General features: G+C 35.7%; 2 protein-coding genes across 4 annotated transcripts; both read right to left on the bottom strand.

The window, feature by feature from the left end:
- Window positions 1-1,237: 1,237 nt before the first annotated feature.
- Window positions 1,238-6,992, bottom strand: LOC108569229 (brain tumor protein). Of its 3 annotated transcripts, none has more exons than XM_017930700.1 (8): window positions 6,889-6,992; window positions 5,673-5,980; window positions 4,576-4,720; window positions 3,226-4,507; window positions 2,463-2,812; window positions 2,022-2,379; window positions 1,724-1,956; window positions 1,238-1,622 (listed from the first exon to the last, which is right to left on the bottom strand). In XM_017930700.1, the coding sequence occupies exons 2-8, from the start codon at window positions 5,825-5,827 to the stop codon at window positions 1,518-1,520; spliced, it is 2,628 nt and encodes an 875-aa protein (XP_017786189.1). In that variant the 5' UTR covers window positions 5,828-5,980; window positions 6,889-6,992; the 3' UTR covers window positions 1,238-1,517. The 3 variants fall into 3 exon arrangements, with proteins under 3 accessions (XP_017786189.1, XP_017786187.1, XP_017786188.1); XM_017930698.1 differs by lacking the exon at window positions 6,889-6,992 and adding an exon at window positions 6,451-6,770; XM_017930699.1 differs by lacking the exon at window positions 6,889-6,992 and adding an exon at window positions 6,101-6,440.
- A 2,657-nt stretch (window positions 6,993-9,649) lies between these two features.
- On the bottom strand, window positions 9,650-20,958 carry LOC108569226 (high mobility group protein DSP1). The gene is made up of 6 exons (XM_017930694.1): window positions 20,944-20,958; window positions 15,298-15,861; window positions 13,331-13,747; window positions 12,012-12,172; window positions 10,838-11,012; window positions 9,650-10,765 (listed from the first exon to the last, which is right to left on the bottom strand). The coding sequence occupies exons 2-6, from the start codon at window positions 15,853-15,855 to the stop codon at window positions 10,646-10,648; spliced, it is 1,431 nt and encodes a 476-aa protein (XP_017786183.1). The 5' UTR covers window positions 15,856-15,861; window positions 20,944-20,958; the 3' UTR covers window positions 9,650-10,645.
- Between the last annotated feature and the right edge of the window lie 40 nt (window positions 20,959-20,998).

Genomic DNA, 20,998 nt, shown 5'->3' with positions numbered 1-20,998 from the left:
CAAATATATCTGATATATACATATAATTTAAAAAACTCTTGCGCGCGGGTCCAACTATTTCCTTGATCTTTTTTTATTATTCTCATTTACTTGTATTCCTTCTTTTTTTCCTTTTGCTACGGAATTGACGAAAAGCCCGGCAAGTGCGTTCGCAAGAAGAAAAAAAAACTGCCCCCGCGCACAAAATAACAACGACAGACTAAGGTCACAACTTATCCTGAAGATACTATTATCACAGGCACGGTTCACCGTGGCCAATCGCGCCCCATGCCGGCGAATTATGGCAAAAAATCGATGGGACGCATTCACATCATCATCATTCACTTTGTATGCCCATTCATGCAATGATTTGTTTTAACGTTACTTTAGATTTGTATTTTTTTAGAGAGGCCACAGAGATATCAGAAGAACACGCACACCACGCACCACATTCACAACGAAAAAGTAAAATTTCACACATTTTGGAATACTACACGCAATATCGTCTGACAGCAACGAATTCAATGATGAGGATATACATCAGATTCGGTTAATCCGACAAGCGTGCATTCTAAAACCTAGGGATGGCACAGTTCGAAGGTCGCCGACAAGAAAAATCTACAAAATCGAAGTTCAAGAGAGACACATAAGAGTGGGAAAGAATCGATAAACAATGAAAAACCTGAGAGTGTATCAAAAAAACGATTTTATACTCCTCCATCTTTCAATTTTCCTCCTTTCACTTGATTTTTGTTTAGCTTTTCTTCGAATGGACCGAAAAATCAATCTAATAAATTCCTTCAAAAATTTTGACATAAATTGTGCATAAACAAAACAAAACTTGGCACTGTTTCCTCTTTTTGATAAAACAAAAAATTAAACACAATCATTCCTAATAAAAATAATAAAACAAAAGGTGAAGAATCCTCGAATGAGAAGTATCTGTTGCCATTGCGTTCATACACAATTTACGTAATTAAATTTACTAATTGACACACACGAATATACTCAATAATAATTAAAAAAAAACAATAATTAGGAACCATATTTATGCCTGTTGCTAAAATATAAACTTCATTTCTTTTTTTCTTTACATCTTTTTTTTCTTTCTCCGAAAAATAATATTTAAAAAATAATAATAATAAAAGAAATAAACAACATAAAAAAGAAAAAACAATCAAAAAACTCAACATATACGTAAAAGTAAGTGTAGCAAATACGTATGTAAATATATATATATAAATCTATATATGTATAAATAAACTTTGGGCAATTCTTTACACAATATTTTCATTATCTTTTCATTTCTTTTTTGTGTTTCGATAAATTTGTCTAAAGCTAATTATAATAAATGAAAGAAAGTGCGTCTCAACAACTTGACTTGTTCTTGAGTCGAAAATAGAATCAAAAGAAAAAAAATAAAGTACGACTAAATACCACCTGCTACATCTACTTAAATAAACAATAAAATCAGTTCTGTAGGTTAAATAATTAAAATAATAAAATTAAATAGAGATCATACTACTTGCAAGGAGGCTCTAGAGAATGTAGAGGGTGTTGAGCACCAGCACGTGATGATTGTTTTTGGCCAATGTCACCACATATCCCTCAGATGTTATCTTCAATCCGCAACATCTTGAAACCTAAAATCAAATTAAATCAAATCAAATTGCATATCTTATGGAATCAAGTAAAATAATTAAATTATATCAAAGTTACACTTTGTAAATTATACTCTGTTTACCTTTACATATGGACATTCAAATTCGGAAATAAGGACTCCATCACGACCGAAAACGGCAACGTGGAATCGGTTCCCATGAGAATCTCCAATGAGGATATCGCCGGCATCGGAGATGTCAATTCCGTTGGGATAACTGGTAATATTCTCCTGGCCTATGCGCCTAATGTAACTGCCTTCTTCGCTGAATACGACCACATTATGGCCCTTGAAATCGCACACATAAAATTCCTTTCCTATAATTATAATAAAAAAAACATTGTATCCTACGGTATTTTCAAAAAAAAAAATAGTTACAAACCATGGATTGCTATGTCAGAGGGTTCACGCATATAATCACTGCAGTCGAACCAACGTATCAAATCACCAGTTTCGGAGATCACGAATACCGTTGGACTAACGCTGTCAACAGCCACGATCTCACCAACTGAGGTCACCGCTAAACCAGCAACTATATCGATGTAACGAATGGCGATCTTCTTCAGGAAGTGTCCATTTTTAGTAAATATTTGCATGCGGGATCTTTCATTTCCACGGTCACAAACCACGTACTTTCCACTGGACCTCATAACTGCTACCTTTCTGGGATACCAGAGTTGACCTTCGTCCTTTCCAGCCATTCCAAATTGAAATTTGAATGTTCCAGACTTTTCAAAAATCTAAAAATTAAATATATTTTTTTATATATTTATAAATAAAATGTTATTTGGAAATACTATAAGACAGTCAACTAAATAATTACCTGTATACGATGATTGTTTGTATCGGCGACGACGATGTCTTCTTCCAAACCGAGACAAAATCCGTGAGGGGAATTAAACTGGCCTTTTCCAGGACCCAATTGACCAAACTTGCAACGTATCTGCATGGGGCTGACTTTTGCAGCACGCGTGACAGTAGTTGGTACATTCGCTGTAGTAGCTTGTACTAAGCTGGATAAGGGATCTGGTAGCATATCGTCCGGAGTTGATAGAAGTGGTGACGTTGACGATGAGACTCCGCCGAATCCATTCAGCAAGTTATTGGAAATTGTCAAAGCAACAGGCGAATTCGGACGTACCAGCATATTACCTCCATTAGCAATCCCGTTGTCTTTTAAAAACGAAGAAAATCACATTAAATTTGATTTAATATTAGCATGCATAAGTAAATTGGTTTATGTTATAACATCCATATAAGTCTAGAAAAGAATTCGGTGATGTTTAGTTAATGTTAATGATCAAATTTGCAAGGGAAGTGTTAATATAATGCAGATTATTAATTTTAGGAAATAAGCAACTCGTGTGTAGTTTGTAAAAAGCAAATGTCTTTATTTTTGGTTTCAACCAGTAAACTAATTTAGCTAAATTTTCGTTACAAAAAAAATCACACACATGACAATCATACTCAGCACACATGAAAGGAACTAACACGGAAAATTTTGATTATCTTTTTTGGTTTTAGATGTTTTTTTTTCTTGGTAGACTAATTCCACCAGTTACATTGATCTAAGAAATTAAAATTACCTGTATTGTTGAAATTACCCAGTTTGGCAAGCGATTGCAGATTTTTATAGGCTGTGTCTGTAAATAAATCTGTAAAAAGTGGCTGTGTATTTGAAGAGGTAGTAGTGCTTTCATTAGTTTCAGCTAAGCTAGCCAATTGAGCTAAATTGTACTCGGCGATGCTCGAGAATCCTTGCAATCCTTGGTTGATTTGTGACACGGGAGGCGATTGTGCAGCTAAGTTCAGTCCTTGTAGATTGGATATTAAATCCCCGCCGTCAAAAGATGACTGCATTGACGTGGGCAATGATATGGGACTGCTGTTGGACAGAGAGCCATTGCTCAATGCGGGTGGGCCGTTAATTGCGAGCGGCGCCAAACTCACGGGCAAGTTTCCATTTTCTTTGGCTTGTTTACACGTATCACCATTCTCGGTACGGAAATGTCCAAAAACCTTCTTCAAAGTCGACTTGAACTCATTGTAATCGGCAAGAAATTCCAATGAGTATTTGCATTCCGGTTTCGCAGTATTCTTTATAAGATTCTGTAGTTGAGTGCCAACTACATTTCGCAGGTACATAATTTCGGCAACGGTCCCTATTTCAAGAACCCTTGCAGCATACTTACAAGCATCCTCTAGCAAGTCGATTTCTTTTCCAACTTTCTGAGTCATGTCCATTACTTTGAGCTCTCGCTCACGATATAGATTATTCAGATCAACCAAAGCCTTGTCGCGGCATTTCTCCAACACTGCTTTGTAGCTTTGGTACGATTCGTTGATCAGATCGCGAGAAGAGCTCCTCTGATTAGCCAGTTCTTCGAGGCTGCTATCGATCTCGCTCGAAGCTTTCATCATCACATCTCTCTTTGCCTTGGTGTCCTCCAACATTCGCTCAAGTTCTTGGCGAACACGCATTTCGGAATCAAGGATGGCATCGTATTGATGCCCCTGATGCTCAACTTTTGCGCATTCAGCACAAACGGGCACTTTACAGGTACTACAGTAATAAATAACATGTTCCCCCGCATGCTGGGGGCATATCAACGGCTTATGAATCGTGATCTTTTTGCCTTCCTTGCGCATATCTTCCAAAGAGATCACGACATGCTTTTCGAAAAGGCGCATGAAGCGGTGGGCCTTCTCGCAATTGCCGCATAACAAATTGTGACAGGTTGAGCAGCGCGACACTGCCATTTCTTTTGCGGTGCAACTAGTACATTGCAATTCTAGTGAGTTTGTAACATCGGAGATGTTTGTAGTCATTACATCCAGTGGCAGGGAAGCTAATTTCTTAGTACCCACCTATAAATTAATTGAACAACACAAACATTAATTGTTGACAAATAATCGTTTAATTGTAATGCTACAACCTTCGTCTCTTGCTCGCACAATGGGCATATTAGAGATGTCTTCAATGTACCAGCATCACCACCTTCGTCAATTAACTTTTTGTCTAAACAATGTTCGCAAAATACATGCAAACATGATAACAAACGTGGCACATTTAATGGACCACTGAAAGAAAAAAATAATAATGGTTATAAATATAAACATTCTGGCATGTTTTCTATACACTAATACACTATATGTAAACTATAATTATTGACAAGGCAGGTAAATTTATTACGTAATATTTTTAGAAACTTACATAATAATATGTAAACACAAATGAGAGTGTTGGAAAGAAAATTAATAATTATAAAAAATACCGAAAACATTAACTATTAACAAAAAAAATAGAATACAAACTATGTTTCAACTAAATAAACTTTAAAAAAATAAATATTACATAAGCTTTCTATATTTCAGTTGATCATTTGGTTGTGGGGTTGTAACTTTATCATTAAACTTTAATGTATTGGAACTTGAAGGAAACTAGTGATCAATAATATTATGTTCTGAATTATTAAGAACAGGTATCATCCCCATAAAGAACACTCCCAATTATTAAAAAGTGAAGAAATCATGAAAAATTCAATTTAAGTTAAGAAACACTTAAAATTTATTAATAATTGAATCATTATCATGCACACTTATAGAATAAACTATAACATAAACAATTTTATAAAAAAAAAATGGTAAAAACATAAGGATATTACAATTTTATTAATAGTTAACCTATATAAGAAAAAAAAAATGAAGGGGTGAATCTGAATATTGTTAATTTTCTATTAATGTAATTTTATTTTTAACTTTAGAGATATCCAGTAAAAACATATACTATTAAATTAGTGTGTATTTTAAATCACTAATTATTAATAGCAATTTAAAAAAAAACTTTTAATACTGCAGTGATGTAAGTTATTGATTTTAATTGATTTTCAGTTAGATTGAAAGCTACATTAATTTAACATTTATTTTGCAGACTGCAGACAACAATAATTCAATATGTGAATCACAGTTGCATAATAATACAGGTAAGAGCCGAGTGTATATATAAGTAAAATGAATATATTGATTTAATTACCTGCAGAGTCTGCAATTGTCTGGGTCACCCAGCAGAGCATCCTCCAATGGACTAGAATGGCCACTCTTGACTCCATCACCGAACATTGTAATTGCCAGATCCCCAAACTCCTCCTTATTGTCAGCGACCTCCTGCAAACCTGCTGCAACATCCATTGCAGCACCGTAAGTTCCAGCCACCCGCAGCAAACAAAATTCAATAAGTGGTCTTGTTCCTTCAGTGGTTGGTAGTTGGTCAGCAATGGTAGCTGTAGGTAGGCCTTATCTTGCAAAACAAATGTGTTGTACTCAATTCCAAGAAATGTTCATCTGTGGACAGAGAAATGTTTGATGTAAATAGATGTGAGGGGAGGGGGTGGTTACGCGTGATAAACAAAAATCGATCAGATTTCCGACTGGTTTCCAATTGGAATTTTGGGGCGAACTTACGGAGGACATGGATAGAGAGGTATCGCTTCAATGCAGATGCGAGAAGTCCTTTTGGCAGCTCTCCTCTAATACACATGCACACAACAGTATTCAACACAAAACATTATTTTTTTTTTGCTGCTGCTGCAAACCTTGAACTGTTTCTGGCATATATATGCGTGTGGATGTACGCAGGACACATAGATGCAGGCTAGGTGTGCAGGGGACACCGTACATCCATTGCCGATGCACTGCGATAGCCTTATGGTTGGTGGGTTGTGTGTGTAAAGGGTATTATTTGGTATTGGTCGATGGGTGCTGGGTTTTTAGGTGGTCGTATGGTACGGTGCGGTAGTATTTTCGAAACTTACCAGTAGTGCCATGACGAGGGAATTGTTTAGCAAATGGCGCGTCTCTGCGTCTGAGCAGCGCAAGGGCATTCACGATGTGGGGAGGGCGGGCGGAAGGACGCATGGGCGCGGGACGAGGGGCACCGAAATATCCGCAAGACTCGAGCCAGGGACTTTTTCGTGATTCGGCGGAGATGAGGGCCGGAAACGCGCGAAACCTACGCGATCTGTCCGCGCACCCCCAGCAAAGATACTTGGGGGTTAATTGTTACTTGATACTTATTTAACGCGTTAGACAAATGCTTCCGGTTTTTCTTCTTACGAGGGAAAATAATATGTAACGGCCAAAAAAATATAATTTTAGGTTATCGCGTGCAATGATTATTTTTATCCGCTCAGTGCGTTCACACACATTTATTTACCATTTTTCGAAACACATTTAACGAGAGTTACACTTACCATATAGCGGCGATTCCTGTAGAAACTACCTGAAACGTCTGGTCTTTCTGCTACTGAGGCACATCGAAATAACAAGAGTTTTGCAATTGTTTAACCGCGTCCCCGGCCACTTTTGTTTGCACATAATTTTTGTTTTTCCTAATCATAGACTACTCCGATCAAAAGTCTTCCCAATCGGTTTACACCGGCAATGCAACTATCAAATATTTAAAAATACAATATAATTTCAATTATTAATACATAATTAGCATACAAACAAACAAATCGTTCAGAAATTTAAATTAAAATTTAAATAATAATCTAATATGTTCCACATAATTCAAACCAGTTGTCACGATACCAACATAATAATTAATAGCAACAAAAAAAATAAACAAAAATCTGCTTAAAGTAATTAACTTACCAAATCAACGATTAATATAATTAATCATTTTAAATAGGTACACAAATATATTTGTAATAACGTACAAATCTATCATCAATTTAAATTGATATATTCATCTCATTAGTTCCACTTAGCACCAGTTAATTGTAATGCTACCAACACATACATTAAATGTAACTAAACACAAACTAACATAATTCAAACTGCTTAAAGCAATAAGCTCATTTACCGCAGCTTGTTCTACGTTTAATCCAATTAAGTCAGTTAAATCATCTGGCAATCACAGTCAGAGCAAATTATATTTTCAAAACAAATGTGTAATAAATTGATCATAATAAAATATAATTTCGAAACCATTTACAACTTTGATGTATATACAAAATGACGAAACGTATTGTTTTATTTTATACATTCATGTAATCTATAGTCGATGGATATGCAAATATAGGTAGTTATTTAAATCGATGATTATTTATAGTCATAAATCTTGATTGTAAAAACGGTGAATTATTCAAATCATTTGTTATGCAGATTATTTTTCTTGTAAGTAGAAAATAATATCCTATATACAAGTATAAATGATAATTATGATGTAAAACAGCTTCCATCTTCAAATGCATGCATGTTTCAACTAAAATTCTTAAAGTACAAAAAGAATCTCCAGTAATAGATATTTCTTTCGTTATAATTTCAAGAAAACTAAAATAAATGAATTGAATTCATTAATTTTTAAAGATCTAATATTGGATTAAGCTGAAATTATTTTGCAAAGAATTGTTATCTTTTAAAAATACAAATTTAAAATTGAGCAATTTGAGATATTTTTGTATATAAATTTATAAGTTTTGAAGTAGATTATATATTCGAATCATCTTAAATTCCTGCTAATCCTAAATAGAAAGGTAACTACTATCGTAATTGGAAATAATGGGACAAACAATGTTCATTACAGATTTTCATTTTATTATTTATCCCTATGAGATACAAAAAACAAACATTGCTTCATTCTATTTAAAAAGGTTTTCATGATTTTTTTTCATTCAAGTTATTCATCAATTATTAGTCTCCAGTTATTTTAACGCAATCTCCCTAAAATAACACAGAGCACGTTTATTTGTATATTTAGTTATTTTATGTTTTTGCTGTTCAAGTGTTTTTTTTTGTTGTTGCTGAGAAGAGAGTAATGTTGTTCACAGATATCATTAAATTCCAACAGTATCATCACCAAGACTGTTCAATCTAGGTTCGCGTGAATATAGTTGTATTTTTTTTTTCCTCACAAAATAAAATTGACTTCTTTTTTTTAGCATCTTAATTTCATTAATTTTCTTTTCAATACATATAGAAAGAACACTAGTTTATTAATATTGGAAAACAATAGTTAAAAAATAAGTGTTAAAATAGTCTAGTTACAAATATACGCATCATCTCCAAATACATGAAACCGCTCCCAATCATTCAAGAAAAATATTTTACGTAGAATACGTAACAGAGTGTGCCTTGGTTTTCAGGGGGGTTTGTTGTGTTTTATCAAGATTCAAGATTCTCAATCTCGCGCTTTCTTTCTTTCTTTCAAGTGTTCCCCTCTCAATGAAAATAAACAAAAACTAAAAACTTGGATTACGGAGACTTTTAATTGTTATAGCTTCAAAAAAATAATAAGTCTAAAAAAAATAAAGAACAAATCCTAAACCAACAGATTAAAAAATACTGAAAGAAAAAAAAACATCGACGACTGATTTTACTTCATAAAATCGCAGGATCGTGTTATACAAGATTACTTCTTCCTTCCAGCCATCGCGCACTCAAATCATTCATTATCATATCATATTATTACGTTTCTTTTTGTATAAACCTTACAATTATATTATTTAACAATATCTAAATTATAATAAAAATACTCTGCTCTCCTTATCCTACGGGGGTTTACAAAGAAAATGTTTTTTTTGTCCAGAGTAATGAAAGCCACATAAATAATTTATAATAGTTAATTAAAAACGAGAATAACATAACTAATATTTACAAGTTATCTTATGCGCTTTATATCCGTTAAAAAAAAACATATTTGAAGAGAAACAAAGTTATATTCATAAAAGGGGTGAGAGAGCAAATTTGCGAATAGAAACATATTATTTTATTATTTTTTTCGTTTAAATTAAATTACAAATTCATGTGGCTTTATTTTGCTTATATAATATATAGAAAACAAGAATATCCAAACTTTATATAGTTTATATAATTTATATGAAGTTTGGGATGGTGAAAAAATAATAATGTAAGGGAAAAAATGGGTAGAGTATGATAAAGGGAAAAAGGGTTTGTTATTATAGAGGAGAAATATTATCGTAAAGCGCACCCTCTCACATGATCATCATCTTTCTCTCAAAAAATATATAAACAAACGAACAATTAAAACCTAAAGATTACGAGCGACGCGTGTACATCATACATACATAGTGTTACGTATGCCGTCGCTAATTAGAGAAAAAAAAATATAAAATACAAATAAGAAAATACTTTCTTAGGCAATCCGATGCGGCACATCTACTTCCAATTGTGGCAATAAATATTAAAAGAAAAATATGAAATATATCTCGAAAGTTATTTGTACTTATATCACTTCTCCATTTATTGCACAATTTGAACTAAATGTACTCACCTGATCAATTGTTTCGCCTCTTCTTTTGCTCTTTCGTCCAAACGTGCGAAAAGCAATGGGGGGATTGCCATCAAAGTTTTTTATTTTTGTGTGTCAACGTGAATCGGGGGGCTGGGGTGGATGTATGCATGTTTTTTTTGTAAGGGGATATATGAGAATTTAAATTGAACCCGTCTTAAAGAAGTAAAACAAAAATTAAATTAAAGTATTGACAACAAAATACAATTCCTCCTAGATGACGACAAGCGCTCTATTCATGGGTCTCTCGAGACATCGGTTAAACGAATATAATTAAAAAAATAATATATAGATAAGTAACGTTAAATGAAAATTTGACTCGATATTTATGTAATGAAATATATAAACATTTCCTATTCCTCAGCTGTTCCGCTGAGTGTGGTCCAGCCTAATGATAAAAAAACAGTCTTCTCATTATTAAGTTATAAGAAGTTTAATTAATTTTGCTGTTTTGAGACGGTTCACGAATCATTCGAGAGAATCATTCACACATTCAGTTTATATATAATTATATATACTAATAATTTTGTTGTTTGAATTGGTTGTTGTTGTTTTTTGCCTTGTAAGTACGCTCAATCAAACAGACGCATGTAAAAATATGAGAACACAACACTGCTATATATGTACAATATATCAAAGGAATGAATGAAGGCGATGCGCGAGAGGTGACTTAGACTTTCGTTTCTTCTTTATGATTAATCGTCCTCGTCTTCTTCTACTTCCTCCTCTTCTTCCTCCTCCTCCTCCGGTTCAGGTACAGGTGCCGGCTGTTGCACCATGAGAGGATTGTTTTTCTTCTTGTAAGCAGTCATTTCCTGCAAAGAGAAATAGACAAAAACGGTTAGCCGATGTTCCTTCGTCAGGGTGACAATCAAGATGTGACTTACTTTCTCGTAGCGAGCCTTGTCCTTGTCGGCGATCTGCTCGTACTTTGATTTGGTCTCCGGATCTGCATCTGACCATCTTCTTCCCAATTCTTTGGCAATATCACCAACGCCGTATTCGGGGTTAGCGCCCTTGACCTTACCCCTCTCATCGTGGCTGAACCAGAAGAAAGCGGATCTAAAATTTCGAAACAAAATAGAAAATCAATAACGCATGAAGTCTGAAATACACATTTACATATACGCATAACAAGCATATCCATTAGATTATGCATATCTATATTATTACACTTGGGATTGAACATATCAAATTAATATTGACCTACATACTCGAGCAATCTAAGCGAAATGTTCAATATCACAAGACATGTAATGAAATCCTAAAATCACAAAATAAGTAATAATTGTTTCGAGTCAAATGCAAGCACGCAATGAAAATAATAAACTAGAAGCAGAACCTATCGAAATCGAAATTCCAGCCGCGTGTGCTTCGCTCCGAAAATGCACATAAATAAGGCTTTTTAATTAAAATGCAAATTTAATTAAAACATGTAGGCGACGTCGCCAGCCAGGACTTTAATGTATTCCCTGAATTAACGCCATTTTCCCCTAACCCAATCCCAACCCCTGGTATACGTGAAAGGGAAAAAAGAGTGGCAGCGAACCAAGTGAGGGGGAGGGAATGGAGTAGTCCCGGAGAGAGCTTTGATACAGCCGCGTTCCGAAAACGAATTTCGGATGCTGCGAGCGGCGAAATTGAAAATCCCTTACAAAACAATTATTTGAGTTTAATTCGAAACAGATTCAACCATTGTCACGCTCCCAGCAGCCTGCTCCAAATAATAATAAAAGCGGAATTGCAAATTTCTTTGTGTAGTCAGTCGCCAGTTCAGAGAATATATACATTAAAAAAAAAGATTATTCTCGTATTAAATATGCGATAGCATAAAACGCGTTGAATGAATTGTTGCTTTTATTTATAACTTGATAAGAAAATATATAAACATTTTCCTGATTGCCTCTCGGTAACAAGTAATCTGTAGAGCACTTGTGCCGAGAATAATTGAAGATTGTAACTGGCAATTACTATTTAATTATAAACATATTGTTCTTTACGACAAAAAGGTAGTACACATTTTTAAATATATGTAATGATGAAAAATGAAATAGTACTTACAGAGATCTCTTGGGAGCATTAGGATCCTTGATTTGCTTCCTTTTCTTTCCCCTTTGCTTCTCACCCTTGGGTGGTGTGTAATGTTGCATCTCCAGGTCGTAACGCTTCTTGTCGTTCTCGGCCATCTCATGGAAACGCTTCTTCTCCTTATCAACCATTGTCTATGAAGAAAACATCGAAAGATCGGTTAGAAAACAACGTTATAAACATAACGCCTAATTAAAATAAACTGTTCGCGCGTAATTCAGAATCGAGCTAAAAAGGTTGAACATAGCAAACATAAAGGCATTCTTCGTAGCTGCTCTTTCTTGCAAAACCATAGATGCATATTTATGTGAAGATATATATATATATCGTTCTCAGTCTTTCGATCTACCGCCTTCTCTTTTCCAATGAGTTTTCCCAACCCTCCTAGCGCACACAGTCACTAACACACACGTACATATATATATAAGCCATGCATTGATTTTCATAAAGTAAAAAGATGCGCGTGCGTATGAACTGAAACTCATTTGATCAGCCAAAACCTTCAAGGGTAACTAAAAAAATAACACAAATTAAAGTTGTGATCATAAAATATTGAATGTTTTATTGAATAAGCTATTTCTCTTTGGAAACTATTTTATTTGGCAACGCTGCTCCATGGCTATTATATTATATACTTGCATGTGTGTGCGAGAGGATATATATATATGTTGTGGCTACAGCATCGAAAAACCTGTTTACCTTCGAACGAGATAGGTAATATAACGCCTGCCCGTCGGGGTTAAATGAAATGCCCGCCGTTCTAAAAATTAAGGCTCCTATAAACCTTCGACCCGACAGCAATTTAAGAACAACAAGAAAAATAATTATGTATAAAGTAATGTCTTTTTGCACCCCACCCCGTTCCATCTCTCCCGCTATAAATTATTTAGGCCTAGGAGAAATTATAATTGGCTATGCGTGGGAGCACACGCAAGATGAAAGAGCCGGGGAGAGAGAATTAAAAAATCAATAGCTTCAACCCCTTTTTACGTCACACCGCCCCTGGGCAACGCCAACACGAGGAGGAATGGTAAGAGGATAGGAAACAAATTTGTGTTCCCTTCCACGTAAACAACATTCCTTGCTTATGTAGATAGCGAGAGGAAAGTTGATTCTATTAAATTTATTACTGAATTTCAGAAGTAATGCCCAGGATGCAGGCGGAAAACAAAAGTATTCGAAGCCCAAGCAAGGCTCGAAATTGATTTTCCCCTTACGAGTTGAGCTTTCTTAATATAATGAAAGCTTCCATTGAAAGGATAACAAACATGTATGTACGATTATTCACTTACCTTCCATCTTTCAGCACACTTCTTCGAGAACTCGGCAAATACAACGTTCTCTTCTGGGTGTTTCTTCTTGTGTTCCTCGCGGCAAGTTTGAACGAAGAAGGCGTAGGCGGTCATGCGACCCCTGGGTCTAGCATCAGCTTTACCACGCGGCATTCTGGTCTTGTGAGGTACAGGTGGATGTACCGCTGTTATCTGATGATGATTCAGCTGATGATTTGCGACAGGTGGATGGCCCTGCGTCTGCTGACTGTGCAACTGATTCTGGTGATTAGCCTGCTGTTGCCTATGTGCTGCTTCAACGGCTTGCCTGTGCAATTCGTGCGCCTCGACTTGCTGTCTATGATGCGCCTCTGCCTGTTGTCTCTGTACTTCTTGCCTTTGAGCCTCTGCAAAGTTAGCCTGCTGCTGGGACTGTGACTGAAACCAAAGCAATAGGCCTTTACGTACAACTGCACACACAAGGGTAAATATTATTTTGCAATGAGCATTGCCAAACGATCTCTAATTTCTAACGACTCTCCCCCCATCCAAAAATGTTGTTAAGGGTACGAATTAGAGTAGGGGGTAGGTAGAAAAACTAAAAGGTTGGACGTGTAACAAAACAAAATAACGAGAAAAAAAAGGTCGTGGAAACTTTCTGAAATCGTTAAACCCTCGGCGTTTCCGTTCCGTTTTACGGTCCCATTGTCCCAATATTATTATTGTTGCGATGAAACTATATAAGAACGCGCGCACAGCAGATTTCAGTAAAATTATTTACTTCCTGTGCTGCTAATGAAATCATTAATGTATTTTAATTATATTCAATTGAAGCTGCAAATGATTCTCGCTCTCATTGCATTATTATTAAAGCTACGCGGCGCGAAACGTAATTTATTATTGCATTTTCAACATTTTAGGGTTTCATATACCTGAGAATTTTCTCAGGATTAGTTTTTCTACCCAAAATTGTTTTCAAATTCTAAAGGCATTGTGTTGTTCCGTAGAAGTCGGGTATCTTTTATTTATGAGCTGGACCCCCTTTGCTGGGCCCTAAGGCTATTTTCCGTTAGACCATGGAAAATAATATATACCTGGGTAACGCGACGAGCCCAGTACTTTTCCACAATTTGGAGATTGGATATTTAGCGAACTAGACTCGATCGATATCGGGAACGCAATGTTCTAATCTAATGAATTTCCTTCCATCGATCCGTCGCGTACCAAATGTGCTTCGTACATGTTTCACGTTGCGTGGAACAGAAAAACGGGTTTTTCTTTGACCCACGGCTTTTCGGGCCCAATCGATTCGGCTATAGAGTAGATTTTTAACAATTATTTTATGAGAGGCTGTGTGAGTGTGTATATATATATACGAGCGCCAATGGTCGTGCCGCACCCAAGAGCAAGAACCAAGACCACCTGTCTTGACCTCCAATGAGGCGAACAGATAATGACCCTATAACCGTGGCGAGCCATTGGAAGACACCATCACGTTCCGAAATAAATAAAGAATAAAAAAAAAGAGAAAGAAATGAATAAAATTACATTGGAGAGACCAGAGCGAAATTAAATTAGATCGAGGCCTAAAAAATATATAAATGAAACAAGAAAAAACGGTTTGTAATAATTAAGTACGGGAGCATGGCTAATTTAAATATTATTTACGTTGGAGTGTAATAAATTCTTGCAGCCGGAGCAAGAGGGGGTTGATTTATATGTGTAGTAGGGTGGGTTTTACATAATAGAAATTTTGCGAGTTGCAATTGATTTGGACGTCCGTAGGGTCGGTATGATGTATGGCGATACATTCTCTTTTTTTTTGCTTTGTGCACGAAACGGGGCTGGGGGCGCTTGTAATTTACAATTTATATGCACGCGTTATTTGAATTTCAGTACAAAAAATATGTGTGTATAACTAAAGATAGATAGAGAGAGAGAGAGATTTATGTAAGTGTATTGTTTTCGTAATTTTTGAATATACCTACCACTGGAGGAGGAGTATGTACAGGTTGCATATTTTGCATATTAGGATTGTTCGGTTGTTGCATATTGTTTTGTCCGTTATTTTGAGGCTGCTGCATGTTATTACTTTGCATAGAATTGTCCATTGCACTAGGATACCACCATTGGGCGGCAGGCGCTGGCGCGCTCATCGCCGGATTTCCGCCCGCCATGCCGCCCCCGAGTCTATAATCATAACCCCTAATACCCGCCGCCCCGACCGGGGACGTGGAAGACACATTCGAGATGGTGGTCGCGGGATTCTGGAAGCTACTGGCCATTTTGTAGGAAAATATTTGCTCTTGCTGAGTCGGGGCTGCCGTGCTAATTTGCTGCTGCTGTTGTTGCTGCTGCGACTGCTGCTGCTGAGGGGCTTGGGATGGGGGCTGCTGCTGTTGTGGGGGTGGCTGCCCCGCCGCCAATTGCTGCTGGTGCAGCATGTGCTGGTGATGCTGCAGGGTCTGCTGATCAGCGGCGACCGCTCCAGACCACCACATCCCGTCTTCCCTACCGCCCCAATTGCCTCTGTGATGTTCCGACATGACTACCTAGGGGTAGCAAAGTCGTACCCGTTTTACTCAATCTTATGGGCGCTCAAGAACATGCGATTTCCAAGAAATCGGATACAAATAGTACGCAAAATATAATGAGATTTATCTATAGTCGTGTGTACGTAGATATTTATAATATATAAATATTATAAGAGTGTGCAAAAGCGACCACCAAATAAAATGAAAAAATAAATGATAAAAAGGACGAAACAACGGAAGAGAGCGAAGAGCCGAAACGGACGTGAGTGTGCGTCGGGTGGAAAGAAGATGAAGTTCGACTTCGGTTTCTTACAACCGACGGCAGAAACCGGCGAGCGTGAATGTTTTTAAGATTTTCCTAGGAGACCACGACGCTCCGGTCCACATTATTTTCACTAATGATGGTTGTTATACTCGGCTATGTATGCTGCTGCTCTAGGTAAATCCAACAAGAAGACGTTGTTGAAAGGTAAACGAAGAAATATGCAGGACGCACACCAACCACACGATGTATATCACAAATTACAGATGGAACCAACAAAAAAAAACTTCGGAACGTTTCTTACTCACTCTCGCACATTCACTCCGCACACCACCATACACAGAACGAGCACAGGAGGAACGGATAACGACGACGACGTTGGCGGCGGTGGAAAAACGACGGCGGCGGCGACGGCGGTTTTCAAAAGATCGGTACGTATGCGTAATGAGGAGATAGAACGACGCTCCTTCGCGATTAAAATTATTATTGTTTTTCGTTTCGAGAAATAATACGAACAAGGGTAAAAAAAAGTTGGGTTCTGAAACGAAATTGCCCCGCTCGGGCACGCGAGTTTTCGTGGTATGTGTGTATGTATGTTGGTTTGGTTTGGTTGGTTCGTAAAATTCCTTTCGATACACGGCGTGAGTGTTGCTGAAATCTGGCAACACGGGCAGGTTTAAGGGACGCCAATACTCAACAGCGCCACCGCACGCAGTGGCCACACGCGGAACAAGAGAGATCCGGGGTCGGCGGGGGGCGTCTCCCCTCTTCAGCCCCCCACCCAGAAGCACAACCGGTCAATAAGACATTCCCAGGGTTTAGCCTGGGGCCCGGCGCAGCTCCTCTCTTTCTCTCTCATCCGCCATACGTCGACCTCTCTCTCTTTCTCTCATACACGCTCCTTCCTCCCGCTCCCACAAACACACCCAAAACCGATTCTCACTCTCTCTCTGTCTCTCCTTTCAACCATCCGGCGATGGTGGTTCGCCACCGCCGCCACCCCCCGCAAGTTCAAAGCACAGACGAGTGCGATGGCGGAGGGTAAAATTAAACTCGTAAAACAAAAACCGTTTTGCTGAATTTCAAATACAAAAGACTAGCACATATATTCCAGTATAATATATATTTTCTTAAAACATGGATTTCGACGTCCCCAACAACAAATTCCGCATCCCTCCAGAAACAAATCAACAATATCAGAATTTTAAATAGAAAACATAAAGATTAACACCCAATTATTTTTAGATCAATATTATAATTAAAGATTTAATCTTCCTACATGAAAATTTGTAATATTAAGAATAATTATATTTGTAAATCTAGAATCCTCCAAAATAATGCAAGACAAAAAACAATATATCAACCTAATATAACGAAGATCAATGCGCAAACAAATCTGGAAACTTCCAGAAAATTAAAAGGGACAAAGAACGATACTGGGCCATTAATACAAAATTAATATAAATTCATGATCAAGGGTTTAGTTATAGCAACAATTTCTGGAAGGATTTCTCTAAACGAAATGATATAAGAGAAAAAACAAAAACCTGAACTAGATCAATACCGTAGAAATGGCAGCGGCATTAATTCCTTCTACATGAGAAAACAACGAACACAACAAAAGGGATACCCAGACCCAGGTAGGCAGAAGTGGGTCTACCTTTTTTTGTGAGTGTGAGTATATTCTCTCGCATTAACCTCTCTTTCGTCGAAGAAGAAATTCCCGCTTTCACTGCTTCCAGACACGCACCGCTAGAGTTCGGCACCGATCGCGAGACCAGAAAAGAAATCTATATTCTCAATACGATATCTCTCGAAATACGCACTCTCTCTATATATCTATCGACTTCCACAACGACAGACCCAAATTTAAGTAGCATCAACCTATATATTTGAACAAGTCTATGGTAATTTTTTTGAAAGTATCATTTTACATTTAATTTTCTCAATAGCAACAATTGAACAAATTTATTGAAAACAAATACCTGATTATTTAAATTACTTTAATTATACATACAAGAGAGAATAGAGATTTAAACTATTATATATATTATAATAACTAACTGCATTAATATTAAACCAAAATATATACGCTCGAAGTTAATCAATAGCGTTGAAAGACATAGTTAATTGTAACAATTAAATACATGTAAACGGAAATAACGTTAGATATTAAATTTTCTTATATCTAATATATGAATTGTACACATTCAATTATTTGATTATGTTTATCACTCTTTATAATGCTTCCAAACAAGCCTTCTTTTTATCAAGATTACCCCATATCTTATAGATACAAAAAATAGTTATGTTTATATAGTATTGAAAAACGAAATATGAAACTATCTAAACCGTTCTTTGATTTAGTCTCTGGCATTTATAAAACTTATTTTTTTTAATTTAATCAAAGGTCACTATTTTGATAGATTGTGAAAATAAATAATACCAATTATGAAATACTGTATTCTACAGCCACATTTTACTTTAAAGGTGCTAAATTCATATGAGAGTCTAAATGGAAATTTAATGGTTAATGGTCATACTTATGCACGGATGTTTATTTTCTAATTAGTAAAGAATATTCCATGATACATATCGCCAAGAATTTAATGCTTGGCAATTGCCAAAAATAAAACTATAGTTCGAAATAGCTTTGCGAAAGCTTTCACTTGTAAGAAAATTATAGGAATGAATTTCAGCTGCAAATATCCACGAAAATATGTTTTAAATATTCTCCAGAACATTGAAATTCAAGAAACACAAATGAAGCGGATTTAATTATATAATTTGTCGACAATTAGTTTTTAAAACAGAGATTTAACGATAATTAAAATGACTATGCAAATAAACAATTAATTAACAATTCGATAATTATTTCTCACGGTAATTAATTAAATAACATCAAAATTAATAAGAACAATTAGAAATCAAACAATAAAATTACATTTGTAAACGCAATTATAATTGGTTACATATTGTAAGTCTAAGATTTCCTTCTCTAACTAAATTGAGTAACAATTATGTAACAGTCTTTAGATAATTCTATAATTGCAGTGTGATATGTTAAGGGAAGTGCTGTAATGCATTTGTTATTAAAGAGCAAATAGGATAGTTCAATTAAGGCAAGTCAACGGGTTTTCGATTAATCTGGGATACTTGTGTTGCACGCTAAATGGTTATGAATTATTGTCGAATTGGAAAATGCGGACTCATTCATACTGGACTTGTAACAATGCACATTGCTTGAATATCGTTATTATTGAAATTGAACGCTTTATAAACATTGACTAATTATATTAGTTTTCGAAATATATTATATATTAAGTGTAACAATAACTCGAGTAAACTTAATATGCTTATGGTAATCATTTTGATAGGCATTGTGTAATTGGATTTGAGACTTTAAAAGCGTTGAATAATAATTCGTAATCATTGTATATGATTATGAATGGTAATTTAATACAATACTCAAATTATTCTTATTTCATATTGATTAAAATAATATAAATACATATAGAAATTGAATTTGCATATATTTACAAATAAATTGAACATTAATTAGATAGTTAAATTAAATAATTTTAATAAATGTTATAGCATTTTGTATTAAATGGATAATTGGCATTATATTAAATATTAACAATTAAATAATTCTTCTATTTTAATAGTACTACTTGTTAGAGATTTAATAACATTGATGAACTATGACTACTGTTGTTTGTATCAGTAATAGTTGGCTTGAATATTATATGGTTACTAAATATAGTACCTAGTTTCAGAGAGGTGTATATAGTTTTAGAAATAAGTGTTAATAATCATCTATGAATAATCTAGCATTATGTATAATAAAGAGAATATTCTGGTTTCAAAATAAATTCCTGGTGTTTGATGTATTAAATAATAATTTATATTTCAGATAATTATTAGTTGAATCGAGGCAAAGTAATTAGAGGCCATTGTTTGGATAATATTAGTTTGACTCCGGACTGTAAATATTCATGAGAAATAATTGTTCGATGTCAGAAGGGTGCAAATGTTGAAAAAACAAAATCAATTTGATTGAATAATAATTATTAATAATTTTGATTGATATGTAAGTTGATACATTGTGTATATGGGGATAGTGTTGTGTATATATGTATATATATATATATATGTGAAGTAGTGTCGGTTATTATTGGCGGCAAAACGGAATGTCTGAAAATGTATTGATGTAATTTGGAACAAAGGTTCGAAAAATAGACTACGTCATCAATGAAACTGTAGATGAATTAGTTGAAAATGTTGGAATCGATAAGAATTTGTTGTTGGGCATTGATAATTCGATGGAAAAAGTGTAATTTCCAATGCAGAAATCCGTATATCAGAGCATAGGCCAAGGCACGGTATACGGCTTATATTGCCTGCACGTAGAAATACATTGGGCTAATGGAGTCCTATGCGCTATACACGGCTTGCCATATGAACAAAGCGGGCCGGCCGAGAAATCGAAAATAGAAGAGACCCGTTCGGCCTGGGAAGCTGAAATTTAGCCAGAAAATCCAGCGGAAAATTAGATCCCCGGAAAAAAATACGCGAAGCCCCTGCGGCCCCGGCAAGTCGAGATAAAAATTAAAGGAATCGCCGTTTCGGTTCTCCCAATGCATTGCTTATGGCAGCCATTTGCTCGCCTGTTATATAGTGTAGCACGTATCGGTTTATACATTTAAGTTTCAGCGGATCGCAAATGGGATGCGTTAAAACGGACGACAATTCGGAAACACAGCATCCAGTACAACGCGTAAATAAATCGTGAACAAGTGACAATTTCTACAAGCGAAAATATAAAAATTTCTTACCTGATCAAGCCTCGCACAAACTGAAGATAGAGCTTTGTATTTCGTGACCCCACGC

This window comes from Nicrophorus vespilloides, unplaced genomic scaffold, assembly GCF_001412225.1.
Source record: "Nicrophorus vespilloides isolate i.1.1-1 unplaced genomic scaffold, Nicve_v1.0, whole genome shotgun sequence".
Classification (NCBI taxonomy): Eukaryota; Metazoa; Arthropoda; class Insecta; order Coleoptera; family Silphidae; genus Nicrophorus; species Nicrophorus vespilloides.
This window is presented reverse-complemented; position numbering and strand designations above follow the sequence as displayed.